Source organism: Scleropages formosus, chromosome 22 (assembly GCF_900964775.1).
Source record: "Scleropages formosus chromosome 22, fSclFor1.1, whole genome shotgun sequence".
Lineage (NCBI taxonomy): Eukaryota > Metazoa > Chordata > Actinopteri > Osteoglossiformes > Osteoglossidae > Scleropages > Scleropages formosus.
The window spans coordinates 23,912,508-23,927,663 of record NC_041827.1 but is presented as its reverse complement, the minus strand read 5'-3'; the positions used below and the strand labels follow the sequence as shown (position 1 = coordinate 23,927,663).

General features: G+C 46.6%; 1 protein-coding gene across 5 annotated transcripts in view; it reads left to right on the top strand.

Moving 5' to 3' along the window:
* Positions 1-15,156, top strand: part of itpr1b (inositol 1,4,5-trisphosphate receptor, type 1b) — a 105,449-nt gene that overhangs the window by 55,852 nt on the left and 34,441 nt on the right. For 2 of the 5 annotated variants that reach the window (XM_018734086.2, XM_018734083.2), the window contains 4 exons: positions 2,234-2,269; positions 3,194-3,241; positions 6,170-6,299; positions 7,960-8,144. In XM_018734086.2, the coding sequence (XP_018589602.1) occupies positions 2,234-2,269; positions 3,194-3,241; positions 6,170-6,299; positions 7,960-8,144 (399 nt within the window). Of the gene's footprint in view, positions 1-2,233; positions 2,270-3,193; positions 3,242-6,169; positions 6,300-7,956; positions 8,145-15,156 lie in introns of all 5 variants that reach the window. The other 3 variants (XM_018734085.2, XM_018734082.2, XM_018734084.2) reach the window with 2 other exon arrangements.

The window sequence follows — 15,156 nt, the reverse complement described above, 5'->3', positions numbered from 1 at the left end:
ATGATGCTGAAATACTACTGTTTATTTTGAAGTGGTGTTACCTTCACATCCATGAGTTCAGATAGCCTGATGTCACTCAGAGATGAAATCTAGCCATCCAATTACTTATCACTAGTAGTTTTTCTGTTATGTACTAGTGATCATTTTATTTTTGTTAGTGGAAAAAAAAATAAGCATTTTTGTAACTTTTTTTTTTTTTTAAAAGAAGTTTTTCCGTTTTGCTGACAGGATTATAACCAAGTCATTTATGAATTGTCTCAAATTGTGAGCGTGTTTTGCTCGGTTTCAGGAACCCAGTGTTACTTATCAGTAAGAGAAGGGCTCAGATTTGCCAGCGCTTGAGTAACTTCTGAAAAGACAGAAGTAAAGTAGATGGCTGTTTTGTACTCTTCTGTCTAGAGTTAAGAACCATTTGAAAGGTGAATATACTAGTGAGAAATGAAATTAACTGGCATTATTGAAACTAGAACAGCGGTGTTTTTGTGAAGGCCTTTTACAGTTCTTGGATAGCCACGATATTGTGACAGTAGCAGCTGGCCGAGCCTCACATGTCTATGGCCGTGCAATAGGCTGATCCCTACGAGTGCCCTTTTTTTGTGCACAAACATTACTGTCACATCTAAATTGATAATCAAAATAAAGAGAAGTCAGATCAAGGGAGATTCCTGGCTGCTCTCACAATTACTCATGTGCATTTGATGCTGTGCTGTGATGGAGGAGGAGGAGCTTCCGTGTTCTGGGACTCCTCATATCTCCTTTGCTAATCGAAGCACTCCTCTGAAGATAGACGCCCCCACGTGGAGCATTTCCTTCCACCTTGTGTGCCATGCTATGTGCCTGAGCCCCTGGAAGTCACCGAACGTCAACTGAGCAGCTGAAAAAGCCCTCAGGAAAGGGGCAGTGTTGCCAAAAACACAATTTTATCATCATATAGTTTTTCGTTTTTATCCGCTGTCCACAACTTTTAAGTACATGTCACATTGTTGCACTCTTTGTTGTCCTGTAATATATGCATTGCTTGCACAGAATAAAACTCAAACTTGATTTCCTATGCGGTGAATAGCATCAACTCTGGTTTCCTTGTCAGAAGTTTATGTGTGTGTGGTCTTGCGCTGTCTCTTGTAATGCTTCTGTACTTACTGCATGAGTCCTTTCTCCAGCAGTGCCTTTTGTGCTGTTCGATACCATTTCTGTCTCGTTTCTCTGCAGGTTGAGCGGGTTATGTGATCTGTTCGTGGAATAAAGCTCTGCATCCTAATCATTTGCTTGTGTCTTGCTGACAAGTGCAGACACACTGGTGTATGTCACTGGCCATTGCTCTGCTTATTATGGCCATTACTGAGTACGAGAGCACATGTGGCTTAGTACAGTTTCCTCTGCTTCTGTATCTTTGGCACCAATGCCTGACCGGCTTTTGGTAGCCCAGCTGCCTTTTGTTCACAAAACTGGCAAACTTCTCAAGTGACTCTAATGCTGGTGCCTGTTGTCCCCTGCATACTTGTTCTCGCGGCCCTCTCGTCGTGGATGAGGGTATCCCATTTGAGAGAGACCAATATATGGACGGGACCAGTCATTGTTACCTAAACAGTGACAGTGCTGCTTCATGATGTCATTTGCAGTCGATGAATTGAAAGAGGCTCTTTTGTACTGGGATGTTGTGTTGCTTTACTGTTGTTTTCTACCTTTTGTATTTTGTTAATGCCTTATTGATTTTTCTAATGTATTTTATTATTGTATCCTACGTATACTTTTCTCTAGGATACTGTGAGAGTAAGGGGGTTGTTGTCATGATTGTGAGGTAAGGTATTGAGGAGGTGTACTTCCTCAGTATAGAGGAAGCCATGCTCTGATCAGCAGTGCTGACCGTTACCTTGGAAACAGGAGTGGCTCAGTGCACCAAAGGCCAGTCTGGGCTGTGTTTGTTGTCCCCTCTTTATCTCCGAAACTGACTTTTGTGCCTTGTTGATGTCATTCATGTCGTTGGGTCTCGTTCTTGTCTTTGCTGCTGTTGGGCACATGATGGTCATCAGCCATCAGTAGAGCCATAGATAGATCATGCCCTGCCCCACACTTAGAATACCCCTGTGGGCTGCTGATGGCTAGAGCGATCAGCTGGGTATGGGGCATGCTTGGTGTTGCTGGGGTTGGGGGGTGGGGGTGTCTGGAAATGATGAGGAACCTCTGGGCGAGGAGTGTGTTTTCACTAACTAAAAAAAATTTTATTCCCAATCAGCTGGCGCCTCCACCTGAACCGGAAGTCCCTGCTGAGGTGTGTTCAACACCCATACCTGCTCCCAGTTTGGCACGTATGGGTTGTTGCCGGTCACTTATCAACTCCATGTTTACCATTTAAGTCATGTACAAGATTGACCCTTCCCATTGCGCTAATGCCCAAAACCAGCACTATCACCATATGTTTTCCACACCTTACCCCTTTTTTAAACTTGGCTCTTCGTTAACCTCAGCCGTGTCCCATGGGAACCTTTTCCATCCCTCCCTGATGGAGAGGGAACGGGAAATCCCAGCTATCGGTGGTGTTGGCTGCGATTGGTAGCACTGTGTCAGTATTGCCTTGGCCCATTATGTAACCCCTCTGAAGCCTGTGTTGTCCTATCTTGCCCCCTACGTTGCTATGCCAGGCGCCTGCTGTGAGCTTATGCAATTAACAGGGTTTTATTCTGACTGCACCGTCAATGGGGCAGTGCTCTGACTGTGCCCAGCAATGCTGCTTTGTGTGTGGATTACATATGAGACATCTACAGGCTGCTCGGGGAAATTCAAAGTGTTGTCCGCCTTTCTTGCACGCTCAGATACCCAGGGCTGGAACACACTTCAAAAGCCTTTGTTTTATATTCCACTGCAGAGCAAACACCCAAAAAATGCAAAGTTTTTTTTTTTTTGTTCTGTTTTTCCCCTCCTGTTCTTCCAGCTCTGCATGTTTTTGTCACTTTTTTTTTTTTTAAAAAAAAAAAAAAAAACCAGAGGGACTCTGTCAATGTGCTTTGCATGATTACATGACTGAACACACCCACCTCCCCTCCAGACTCTGTTAACAGCATGAGATGATCTGTCCCACTTTCTTGCATGTGGAGAAAGTGACTAATTTGCGCAGTGTTAACACCTTTTTGTGTGTTCCTTTCTTCCCGAATTTCTTTTGGTGGTCGTGCTTTCCACTATCTCCCCTCACTGTCAGGAGTTAGATCCAAACCAGCCTCAGAAGCAACTGGAGGATCAGAAAAGGGTATGTAACCCCCCACCACCACCTTTCCAGCATCATGGGTGTTATTGGCTACACCTAACCACCATGTATTCGTTTGTAGGCAGTCTGTGATGTTTCCGGTACCGTGGCTCTTAAGTTTTACTAAGACTGTCACAACATGATGCATGAGTGTGTATTTGTGTGTGTATATGTGTGCGTGCTTCTCTCAGCGGCTCTTCGCTGTTGTGAAAATGGAACTCCCTGCCCACGTGTTCCTGAGCCGGCGAATATTCAGAAGCCGTTGATGTGAGTTTCAGTTTTACTGTAAGTGTGCTTTAGGAAAAATGGGGTTGCATGGAGTCAGTGACCCCAAGCCATGGCAGCATTGCGAAAGATCCCAAAGAAGCTGCGATGAGGCAGCGGGACACGTGTTCTCCAAGTCTGATGACCCCAGCCTGCCCTAAAGATGGACAGCCTGGCTTTTGCTTCTCACTGCGTATGTGAGTTTGAGTCCTTGGTGCTGTGGTTGGCACTGGAGTCCAGGAGTCCATACCGTCACGCTCAATGGGACAAGCATCGTTCACAGGCAGTAAAAGGACTTGTTTGTACTTTGTCGTCTCATTGTGGTGCGATGCTGCGATTTGTAGCAAAGTAAATATTCGTCATCTTTAGCAGGTACTATAAATATTACATCACAGACCATTAATGATATACTTATGAGTTCCTGTGGTAAAGAATTTACAGGTCAAGTTCACAGCCATACCATTGAAAGACCAAGTGCCACATTCTTCTGTTATGTTTACATTTATTCACTTAGCAGATGCTATTCTCCAAAAAATATGATTGTCAACTTTTTTAAAGTTGTGATATTTTTACCATTTTTAGTTACTTTTTTTCTTGTTTTCAATCAAGCTTCATGATGTTTAAAGTTCAGGTTATTTTTCTTATCCAGACTGTAGTCATTTGCTTGCAGATGTCTAAATGTGAGACTGACTTGAATGCTCTTGGCTTCACTGTACTTTTTATTTGTGCTGAAAGAATTACCATTGCAATGGGTCAACAACATGGGCAAAGTTGATCTCGTGGCACAAAGTCCAACAAGTGTCTCAGCAGCAATTTGTCACCAGAGGAATAAAGTCAGTGTATTTGTACCAAGTGACAGTAGGCGCATGCCGCTTGTGCTCGCAGCACTTTGCCAAAGCACTGCAAACTAACCATGACTTGTGACCCCATGTCTGCCTGCTTATGTGGCACTTTAGACCACTACTGTTGTCCTTGTCCTCCCAGCCGCAGCTTGAGCTGGACTCTTGTGCAACTGCAGCTGTGTTGTGATAGCACTGTGAGTGATGCGATTTGGGTTCCTTCTCTGAAATCGGGCCCCTCTTTCTCCATGTAATGTTCTTCAGAGAATGTGACTAATTCTGCTTATTGATTCAACTGTCTGCTTTTTTTTTTCTCATTTTTTTTTTTAATCCGTGCATGTAGCAGTAACGGTGTTCACTGCTATTAGGGCACAATCTAGCGTTTGAATTTTTGGACTGGACTTCCTATCAGTTTATTTTTCAACTTTCATTCATCAATCATTTTAGAGGATTTTTTTTTTTCTAGAAAAAGAAAAGCCCAGGCACAGAAATGTGGTAAACGTGCCCCTTTATTGGTGGAGGGAAATAGTCCAGCAATGAAAGCATCACCAAAGAGCAACTGGAGGTTCAGCTGCTGGTTTTTGTGTTTGGAGTCCCGTCAAGCTCCTCAAACTCTTGAGGGTGATGTAGCACTGCTTTATTGGTCAACAAAATGAGTGGATGTATTGAAAGTATAAAGGGATGAAATACCATAATGTCAAAACAATTTCCCTTAAGGTTCACATTAACATTATTAATTTACAACATTCACAGGAATTCGGAGTCTCCATGAAGCTCCGATCAGTCTATTTCTGTCTGCCCTTTGTGCAGAAAGCAAGTCATGACAAGTCCCTCCAATTTCTCCATGAGCTTCCTAGCTTTCCTCTGCAGAGGCATGCCCGTTCCCCTCTTTATTTCCCTTCACTTCCTCCCCATTTTCCTCCAAAACTCAGTTATTACTCATGTCTAATTCTCCATCTCACTCACCAGCCTACAAGGAGCCATAGGCCTTCTCTGAAAAGACAACTTTGCCCATTAGATGCACACCTGTCCATGCCTGCCACTGTAATGCAGTGCTGGAGAGGCGACATAGAGTGCGGGAACGATATTGACCAGTTGCCCATAGGAGGCGCTAACGAACTAAGCAGCCAACCATGGTGTCCTGACTGACTTAAATGCCCCTGTTGTGTGGTGGGGATCTGCCACTGTTGTCCCCTGGGGACCACCTACTCAGTTGATGTTGTGCTCTGACTCAGACCCAAGACGCAGTTCTGCTTTTGCCTGGAAGGGAACCTCTTCACCCCGAGCCTGACTGAACCCCCAACCCCCATTTTGTTGTAACCTTACCCTCCCCCCCAATGCCCTTGGTCTCCTCCTCCTAGTGGTTTTCTCACTTCCTGCTTGTTTCCAAACTCCAAGTGCCACTTCCCCTTAGAGTTACGGAACCAACCTGCTCATTGATTTCTTTTGAGAGGAGCTCCTTGTATGCGTTGCGTTTATCGAAGCTCAGCTCTGCTTAGATTTCTGCTCTCTTCCAGAGATTAGATCATCAGTGTTTGGTATTACCCCATTGCCATTTTTTGGCTTCTGTCAACATTTTGGTGTGAGAACGTCACAGAAATAAATGCAAATTTATTCAGTGATAAGATCCTTTAGGGATTTGGATTGAGCTCATGGTAAATATCCAATAACTCTTATGAAACAGCTTCATGTGGGCCCAGCGAATGCTCACTGGTTTGTGTGTGTGGTGTCTTTGTGTGTCCACTTCCACACCCCCATACCTCCAAATGGGGAGTAAAGCTGGACTCTTGACGTTTCCTTCTTCCCTGGCTGCTCTCTCCATCCAAAGGGCGAAGCACTCAGGCAGATTCTGGTGAACCGTTACTATGGAAACTTCAGGCCTGGCGGGAGGAGGGACAGCCTGACCACTTTCAGCAATGGCCCTCTCACTGCAGGTGGGCAGCCTAAGGCCCAGGCAGGTGAGCTGTGTGTGTGTGTGTGTGTGTTTTTGTTTTTGTTGGTTTCACCCTCTACCTGATGGTATTTGTTTGTTGCTATGTAGGGGGAGCATAAAGGAGTTACAACCCTGTACCGGAAAAGAAAATAATTTTAAGCCGAAAAATCCCATGACTGTGATGGCGTGCGCGTCACTCTTTTCTTGCCCAAATTTATATCTTGGGGAGCAGTAAGCAGAAAGTAGTACATCAAGTTTGGAGGGAAGTGCATGTTCTGTGTTGCCTGGCTTGTCAGCTCAGAGTATGTAAAATACCAGCTAGTATTACTTTCCTCTTCTGAACCAAACAGGAAATGTACAAGCAAGGCCCTCTAACCCGGAGCTGAACTTCAAAGCTCATTAGTGTAGTTTATTCTTGCAGTAAACACCCAGCCCCTTGAATTACTTTAGTGCAGTAGACAGGGTGCAGTCAAAAATCAGGGCAACCTCATTCACCAGTGTGTTTTTTTTTTTTTTGGGATCGGTTTTATTATGTTTGTATCCTAGTTCTATCTTTATTTTTGCCTCACTATGTTCTTATAAATCCCGTCCAAAAAGAAAAAGTCCTGTCTTGTCACAAAAGTCCCTCTGTGTGAAGGCAGCGCACTCGCACGCATCGACTCGTTCGTGACAATGAACTCTCAAAGGTCAGTCAAACACCTTGTCAAAGACCTAAGAGATGCTGGACCTGAAAAGGTTAAATCGGCCAGAGGACAGAGCAGAGCTGTGTGCTGTGAAAGGAAAAAGTTTTGATTCGCAAAGGGTTTTTCTCAGGCAAGCGCTACACATACACACCTCCTTTTACGACGAGCATTTCAGAATGCGCGTCCATTCCTCCTCCTGTCCTTGTCTCCCATCATTAATGCCTTTGGCCACGTCCCAGACAGCAGGAAGTATCACCACACATTTGATTCAGGCATTACGGTTGCCAGGCAACAAGGCCAGAGCCTACTTGTTCTGAGAATAGCTTCCTGCTGCACCTGGTCACGATGCTGGAGTCTGAGCACGCTTACGCTTGTGGCGATGCAGCCGTGGAAGTTGGCCCTCTTACACCGTGGAGGAGTCCCACTGGACACCAGCTGTGTGGCTCACGAAAGGTTCCCGACATTATGCAGGTTAAGCTCAAGTAACATGTCCCCGTTGGGATGGACAAACTAATAGATGTGCTGAACTGGAGGACTGCGCTCTCTAGGTTACATGTAAGAAACAAAAGGCAGTGCAAGTAATACTTCACCAAATAGGTGCTGCAGAAATACAGAAAGCAAATGTACTCTGGAGCTTTGCAGAAGAGCAGTTCATTAGATATTCTTGCATTTCAAGTTATGAATGGGATAGATGGGTCTAGCATCTTTCTAGGAGACTCGCCTTGCTGTTTCACTGTTTTCCATGAGCGTTGTTATGGTTTCAGTGGCTTCTCTGCCCTACTTATCCGTGAGAAGCAACAATAAATTCTTGGGCCAATGTAGTTAACCAGCTAGGGGCAACTGGATGGCTGCAGGTTCAAGTCATCAGGCAGTTCCTGCTGTTCTGTCCTTTAGAATGAGCCTTATAGTCAAGTGGTTTGAAATGTAAACATGCTTACATGACAAGTTGTGAACCAGTTCTGTTTCCTTCCATAAAAATATCTTGCTCTGTGTGCCCAGCAGGTGGTTCGTCTGGGTGCCTGGGCCATGGGGAGATAAGCCTGGCAGAGGTACAGTGCCACCTGGACAGAGAGGGAGCATCTGATCTGGTCATTGACCTCATCATGAATGCCACCAGCGACCGGATCTTCCAGGAGAGCATTCTGTTGGCTATTGCGCTACTGGAAGGCGGGAACCCCACCATCCAGGTCAGTTCTCTAGCCAGGTGGCTTCACATGAAGCACCGACACTGGAGGTTGTGTGGAGTTAAGGATTTTCACTCCTTTACCCTCGCGACTAAACTCGCAGCTGTGACGTCCCCACACAAATCACACATCTGCTTTTCTGACTTCAGCTGTCGTAAAGAAAACGCTGTGGCCCGTGATCTGCCTTTCTTACTGCTTAGCGATCTGTGTGACATTTAAACATGACTCGTGATCCTGATTCTGTTTCTCTCTCTCTCTGAAACCCGAGGCAGACCTGACCTCACTTGCCTGCTTTGAGAGAGAGAGAGAGAGAGTGTGTGTGTGTGTGTGTGTGTGTGTGTGTGTGTGTGTGTGTGTGTGTGTGTGTGTGTGTGTGTGTGTCTGTCTGTGGTCTGCATCTCTTTCTTTCAGAACTGTGGTGTGTGGGCACGTCCAGGCTTTCCATAGAACTCAACAAAGCATAACAAAAACACGTTTCTCATAAATCGTCCAGCCCCAGTATGTTGTGTGGCTTTTGATACCTTTCCAGCACAATCCATACTAAATGGTAAGATGTGTAGAGCGGAAATGGGATATTGGCAGCTTGTAGCGCCCCACACACTGCTCTGCACTATTGTCCTCTTTCTTATTATTGCATTCCATAATTGCTCTGTTCCAGCACTGAGAAGCTCCCATGAATGGACTTTGCAAAAATGAATAATTGTCTTTATTATTTATCCCTAAGGGCAACTGCTCAGAGAATTTATACTGTAATATGTACTCCTTTCTTTAGCTCAGTGGTATTAGTTTTCAGAAGCCACTTACTAGTTGATGCCCTAAGTACACTGAGTATGTGTCTTATGGACCATGTCATGGACTTTTGTGATTGATTTAGACAGCAAGAGGATTGTTGAAAGGTGGGGGCAGAAGTTGCCCTGATAAGTGCGACCTCCTTGCCAAGGTTTGTTTAGTCGTCTGTAACTTGTAATCCGTGTCCTGGTACTGCGCATGTGTGCACACGAGTGTGTCTCTCTCTCTCATGAGCCCAGTGAAAGTAAATGTGGAATCAGACATGCAGAGTCCTGTCATGGGCTCTGCAAACTTGGTGAGGGTGCAAAAGCTATAAGCATCCCAAAAAGTGTCAACTTATGGCAGGATGAGGCGAGCTGTGCGACTGTGATCCCCGATGGTGGGGGGAGGGGTCTCCCCACCGCCTGCATGTCCATCGCTCCCACGCAGCCCGCAGTGATTCACTGCCACGGCTTCCCAGTGGGGACGTGGCCCAGGGCCAAGCTGCGTGCGGAGGCGGGCACCGGCCGTCTGCTGGGGGAGAGCCAAGCTCGGTGAGCACCGTCACATCTCCATCTCGGTGACCAGCGCAGCGTTGCCGTGGCAACAGGGCCCTTCACTGACCTCTGTGCGAGGTGAGAAGAAAGGGAGGTGGTGGAGGCCAGTGGGAAATGGGAATAGGGCTGTTGAATCAAGGGCAAGCACATCGTTTCCATTCTGGCATTATGCCTTTGAGAGTGTGTCTGTCGGGGGATGTGCGTGTGTGTGCGCCTGCACAAACGGGCTGCTTGCATAATGGGCTTATATTTGCATAGCCATCTTACCTAATGGTTCCTGGCTTCCCACGGCTGCATACAAAGACTCTCACGTGATGCTGTTGCATAAGAGCTGCTGGGATGAATAATGCCAGGAGTATCAACCCACAAAGCATTCCACGTTGACCCAAACTGGGTCATATTGTCAAACAGAAGGGGTTCAGACAAGTCCTGCCCTCCTTTTGAGAGTCTCAGAACCAAGCCAGCAAATAAGCAGGGGGTCAGTAGTGCATACAGTGTGTCCTGTTCTCTTACATTCTATCCCACGTGACTCGTCCTCCTTTCAGACCACCTGAAACAAGTGGTCTTGAACCTGTGTCCACCGGGGAGGATATTTCTCCTAGTGTCTCCAGCACACAGCAGCGAGTGACGTCACGCTGTCTTATAGAATAATTATGCCGGTGAGGCCTTTACAGCCCTGAAGGGGTTCATAAATGACTTTCGAATGGTTTCTCATGCTGTCAGTGGCACCGCAGTTCGACTGTGATGAACCTTACAAAGATGTTAAGAAGAGCACTTGATTTGTGTTTCTCTCTCTCTCTGTGTGTGTGTGTGTGTGTGTGTGTGTGTGTGTGTGTGTGTGTGTGTGTGTGTGTGTGTGTGTGTGAGGGAGAGAAAGGTGTGGTTTTTTTTTTTTTTTTTTTAAAAAACTCATGACACCGTGTGCGCTGTTGTGAGCCGTCAGTTTTTGTGTATTCCTGGCCTTCAAAACTTGAGCGCCAAAGATGCGGTAGAATACTATCTATATTTACTCATTTAGCAGATGCTTTTGTCCAAAGCGATGTACATCTCAGCAATACCAGAATACCAGTTGAGTGTGCTGGTCTCCGGAGTCTTTCACCTGAGCATTCAGTGCGTGGTGCAGTGTGTGGTGTAGCGTGGCAATGTCCGAGGCAGCCCTCATGCGCAAGGTAATTTCTCACAGTACTGTTTCTGTCATATTGCGCTGCTTAGGCCCAAATTCAGTGTGGGTTTGTATGGACCCTTCGTCTGACGGTTGTTGTTTCCTCTACGTGCATCATGTTGAATCTTGTTGTTCAAATTGAAATACCAACTTGAGAGTTCAATGACAGTAACTTGTTCACCCAGAGCCCAGAACTCCTGTAACTGGGTGTGTGTTTGGCTCCTCGTCCATTTCTCTGTGCTGTGTTGGAATCGGGCCTTGGCAAGCAGCTTCTCTCATGTGTCACTTGTCATCTCTCACCAGTAAGGGACTGAGCCAAAGTCCGCGACCAAGTATTGTCCAGCCAGGGTCCTAACTGTCGCACTCAAGCTCAGGAGAGACACCGCCTTACAGCTGCCGTTTCCGGCACATGCTGAGAGACGAGATGCATCCCACCTTCCCCGGCGCTCTATCGATCAGCTCCCTCTCCCTTTCTTATGCAGACATACAGTATGTAAATTCACACACAAAGGGTCGAGTGAGTTGAACCCACAACATTTCTTTGTCTCTGAAGATATACAATTTCACGGTGACCCCCGGTGGACTGGCTGCAGCGTGAACCAGAACCACGAAGCTGCATTTTGCTTCAGATTTTGCCTGGACGTTCTCTTTATGAGCCGTCCGTTATGAAACAGTCGGTGGCAGTCAGGTGAGGGTATACTGTCAACATCGTGCTTTCCGTTCTTTCTTTCTTTTTTGGAAGTTCAGTACATTAGTGGAAAATATTTCATGGTAAATGTGAAAGACTTTCTGGGGCATCTCCTCGTTGAGTTTGGAGCTCTGTGCTGCGCTGCTCGCACAACTGTGCATTGCCACATAGCACACTTAGAGTGGAAAAGGAAGTACTCTGCAGAGTAAAATGAAATTTCTCTTGTATAGTGCGTTAAAATTGACCATGTAGCTCCTGTTGCATTGATGAAGAAAGCAGAAAGAGCTCCTCTGGGCTTTGTGTGCCTGTGGCCCTTGCTGTTGGAGAAGGCTGAGCTCTCCTCCTTTCTCTTCCATTTTCACCTTTAGTGAAGTCTCAGTTACAGGTATGAAACAGGCTGTGCTTTTCATCGTTCTCGGAAGGTTTTGACAGGAACAAGTGGTCTTTGTTGCACATCGTGTACGGCACACGAAGACTCTAAAATATATCAGCAGTCGCATCACATTTCGCTGTTGCATAATTTCGCTGGGTTGTTGCCCCTGGGTCAGGAACAGAAGGCTCTCTTGTTTAATGAGATGCAGGACAATAACATGCAAACATGTTTTTGACGTCACTTTGTTTCGAGACTCTTGTCTGGCCAACAGCTTTTACTTTGATAAAAGAAATCCCCAAAAACTTGTGCCGTTTGCTGGGGTTAGTGGACAGGGGGAACGGAAGGAGTCAAATGACATGCCTCACACCACTGTGCTCTTTCAACTCTCCTCTCCACACTCTTCTGGAAATGATTATTTACATGCACGTTCTCATTTGTCAGACACTTTTCTCCAAAGCGACTCAGAAAATTTTGTGTGTTCATTACATTAGCAGAGACACTTAGACACATGATTCTTAAGTACAGTTAGTTTCCTTCCACTATATGAACCAATGTTCATCACGAGTAGCTGCATAAAACGTTATCAGAAGAACATTATTGTTGTTATTTATCGAGGCTGAATGTGTCTCCTGGCAGCTCTTCATCAGCTCACTGTATTCAATAGGGTTGTTCCTATGGAGAGCTGTAATGGATCATTCTGCAGGAGTCTACATGTAATGTGCTGTGTCTGTTGCATCTTTGACATTCAACATTTGTTCAGGGCAAGTTTTTTTTTTTTTTTTTTTTTTTTTCCCCCCCCCTTTTTTTCTTCCCCCCCTTTAAATTTATTGAGTGAAGAGCTTGAGCACTAAAGGGGAGTGTCTGCTCTATTTCCCGCAAGCCAGGAAGCCCAGCGGACAGCGTAAACTCATGGCAACCCAGCGTCCATTTTGCGTTTCCTTTCCCAGTGCTCTACAGGGCATCCTCTGGTCACCAGAGGAGCAGCTGCTCGTAATGGCTCTGTGCTCAATTGTTGCTCTGCTCTCACTGAAGCTTACTGGTGAGTTGCCCAGGGCAACGCATTGCCTTGCATGTGTGCCGGTGTCATTGCCTCCGACGACGTGGGCGGCGTGAGTCTCAGTCTGGCTCCGTGATGGGAACAGGGCCGTTCTCCCGAGCCGACGCAGCTGCCCACGCCGCTTCCTGAAGGACTTGCGCCAGCAGGGGAACTTCCATCTCTCCAAGTCCTGCGGCGATCTCATTGGCTGACATTACACAGTCGTGCGTGTCTTTGTTTTTCTTCTCTCTTTTTTTTTTTTTTTTTTTTTTTGGTCCTCCCCCTATATCTGGGAAGACATGTTACTAATATCAGGCCCCTTCCTTGTGGCTTTTCCGCCCCTGCATCACAAAAGGGTGGCCAGGGGTGAGCAATTCATGTCCAGGAAGTGACGTCTCACAGCTGTGGGGCGATGGCCACTCCGTGCTTCACAGCAACGTGCCACGGGTGGAAGACGGCAACGTGGCAGAACAACTGATCACATCCCACTTTCCGGCCACCCTACTCACTGTGCTGCAGTCAGCAAACAGTTGTCCCAGATGGCAGATGTGCCAAAAGCAACAAACCGCAGCTCAGGGTAAAGTTGACTTGGCTGTTGAAAAGTAGGCACCTGGAGGACCTGAATTAGTTGAGAGAACAGCCGGTCACCTGGGTTCAGTGTCATCATTGTTATCTGCATTTCCCCGTTTCACTCCAGGCAGTTTTGATCAGATATCGCCACCTGCGTGACCTGAGTTTCCCCCCCCCCCCCTCCTCTCACTTCTTGTCTCTGGTGCGGGTGGTGCTCTCTTCCTTCCCTATCAAATCCAGCCATTTCATGTTCGAGAGGTTCTTTAAAAACCTTGTTCACTCTTTTATTGCAAGTTAAGTGAAGCGTTGTTTTGAAGTTAATGGGCTCCCAGTGTCTCGTCAGACATGCAGCCATGGCTCCTTTTTCAGGGATATTGACCCTTAAGAGCTGCCGCTCTCAGCTCTTGTGCTGCTTTGCTCTGGGCTGTGAATGCAGATCTGAGGATCTATTGAAAGTGAACTATGAGCTTTTTCAAGTACCAGCTGTACTGATCCCCTCCTCTCCCACTGCCAACCAGCGCCGCACGTGGAAGTGGACTCCAGAAATACTGTAGGTGTGGCCTCACTTGCTCTGTGTCTTGTGGCACTGACATGGACACAGGGGCGAAGGCACACTGGCAGAGTTTCCAGGGTAGCAGGCCTGCTGCAGATTTTGTCAGTTGTCAAAAATTGGTGACAAGCTAGACGTCAAAAGTAGAACCAGTAAGTGTGTGTGTGTGTTTTCGGCCAGTAGCAAGAATTAAAGTAAATGAAAAATGTTCATGTTTGTTAAAACCACTTTTATAATATTCTCATTTTGAGTTGATCTGACCTGTGAATGTGGTCGGTCAAAAGCACGATTAGTCCACTTGTTTTTAGTGGTTTCTTTTCCTGGTTTGTGTGCTGCATCCAAGACAGCAATTGAAAAAAGAAAATATAAATTAAAAAACTTAGTAATTTATTTAACTACTTGGACTGGATATTGGTCAAAACTGTAAATAGCATCGAAGGAACCGTTGTAGTGGAATAAAGTGTGGGCGTACAGAATAGGGTGAGGAGATGCTTATGTTGGTTGGCTTTTTTGTGAAGGACCGTAATATTGTCCTGGGAACTAAAATTCGACTTGGGCAAAAGGTCAGGGGTTGCTTCTTACTGTGCGCTTCTCTTCTTTCACTGGGAGGTGCACCTGCTCAGAGGCCTTATCTTGGATGTGCGCTTTGGACCGCAGTTCACCATTACCACGTGACCTAACTAGTGCATGGGAATGGGCTCACGGTGACAGACGTGTTACTTTACAGCGCAAGGTGGCGACTAAGAGCGGCGGTGAGGTTTGCCAGGGTGACACGGGCAGTCCCAGGTCCTAGATTGACCTTTGGGTAATGAAAGGCAGTCTTCAGTGCGGTGAGCCTCGCCGGCGCAGACCCACCCACCCCCTGCCCCCAGCAACGGTGGAGTCTGGCCAGCTGGGAGGGGGTGAGGGGTGGATTGGTCTCGGAGCCGCTTCATCTTCTAATGTGCGAGGTTACATAACACCGTGGACTGGCTTCACCTCGGCTGGAGGCGAAGGGAAAGAGCGCCTGCTCGCCACCCCCTTCTCGAAGCCCCCTCGTTCCCTGTCGTTTTCGCCTGTTCCCTCTCGTGGATTTGTGCCGTTGGCACCAGTGGAACGAACCAGTGGAAATGTAGGAACCAGCTGGTGCCCAAAGCTGGCAGGATCCAGACTGATTAGTCTCAGGCTGCACAAGTGAGAATTTAGATGCTAAGCTCTTAAACATGATTTTTATCGCTGATGGGGTTCTTCTTAAGCATGTTAAAACATCGAACGTAGTTCCGAAGCTCAAAGACATGCGCGTTTCATAAGTACTTTCACAGTTCTCGTTCC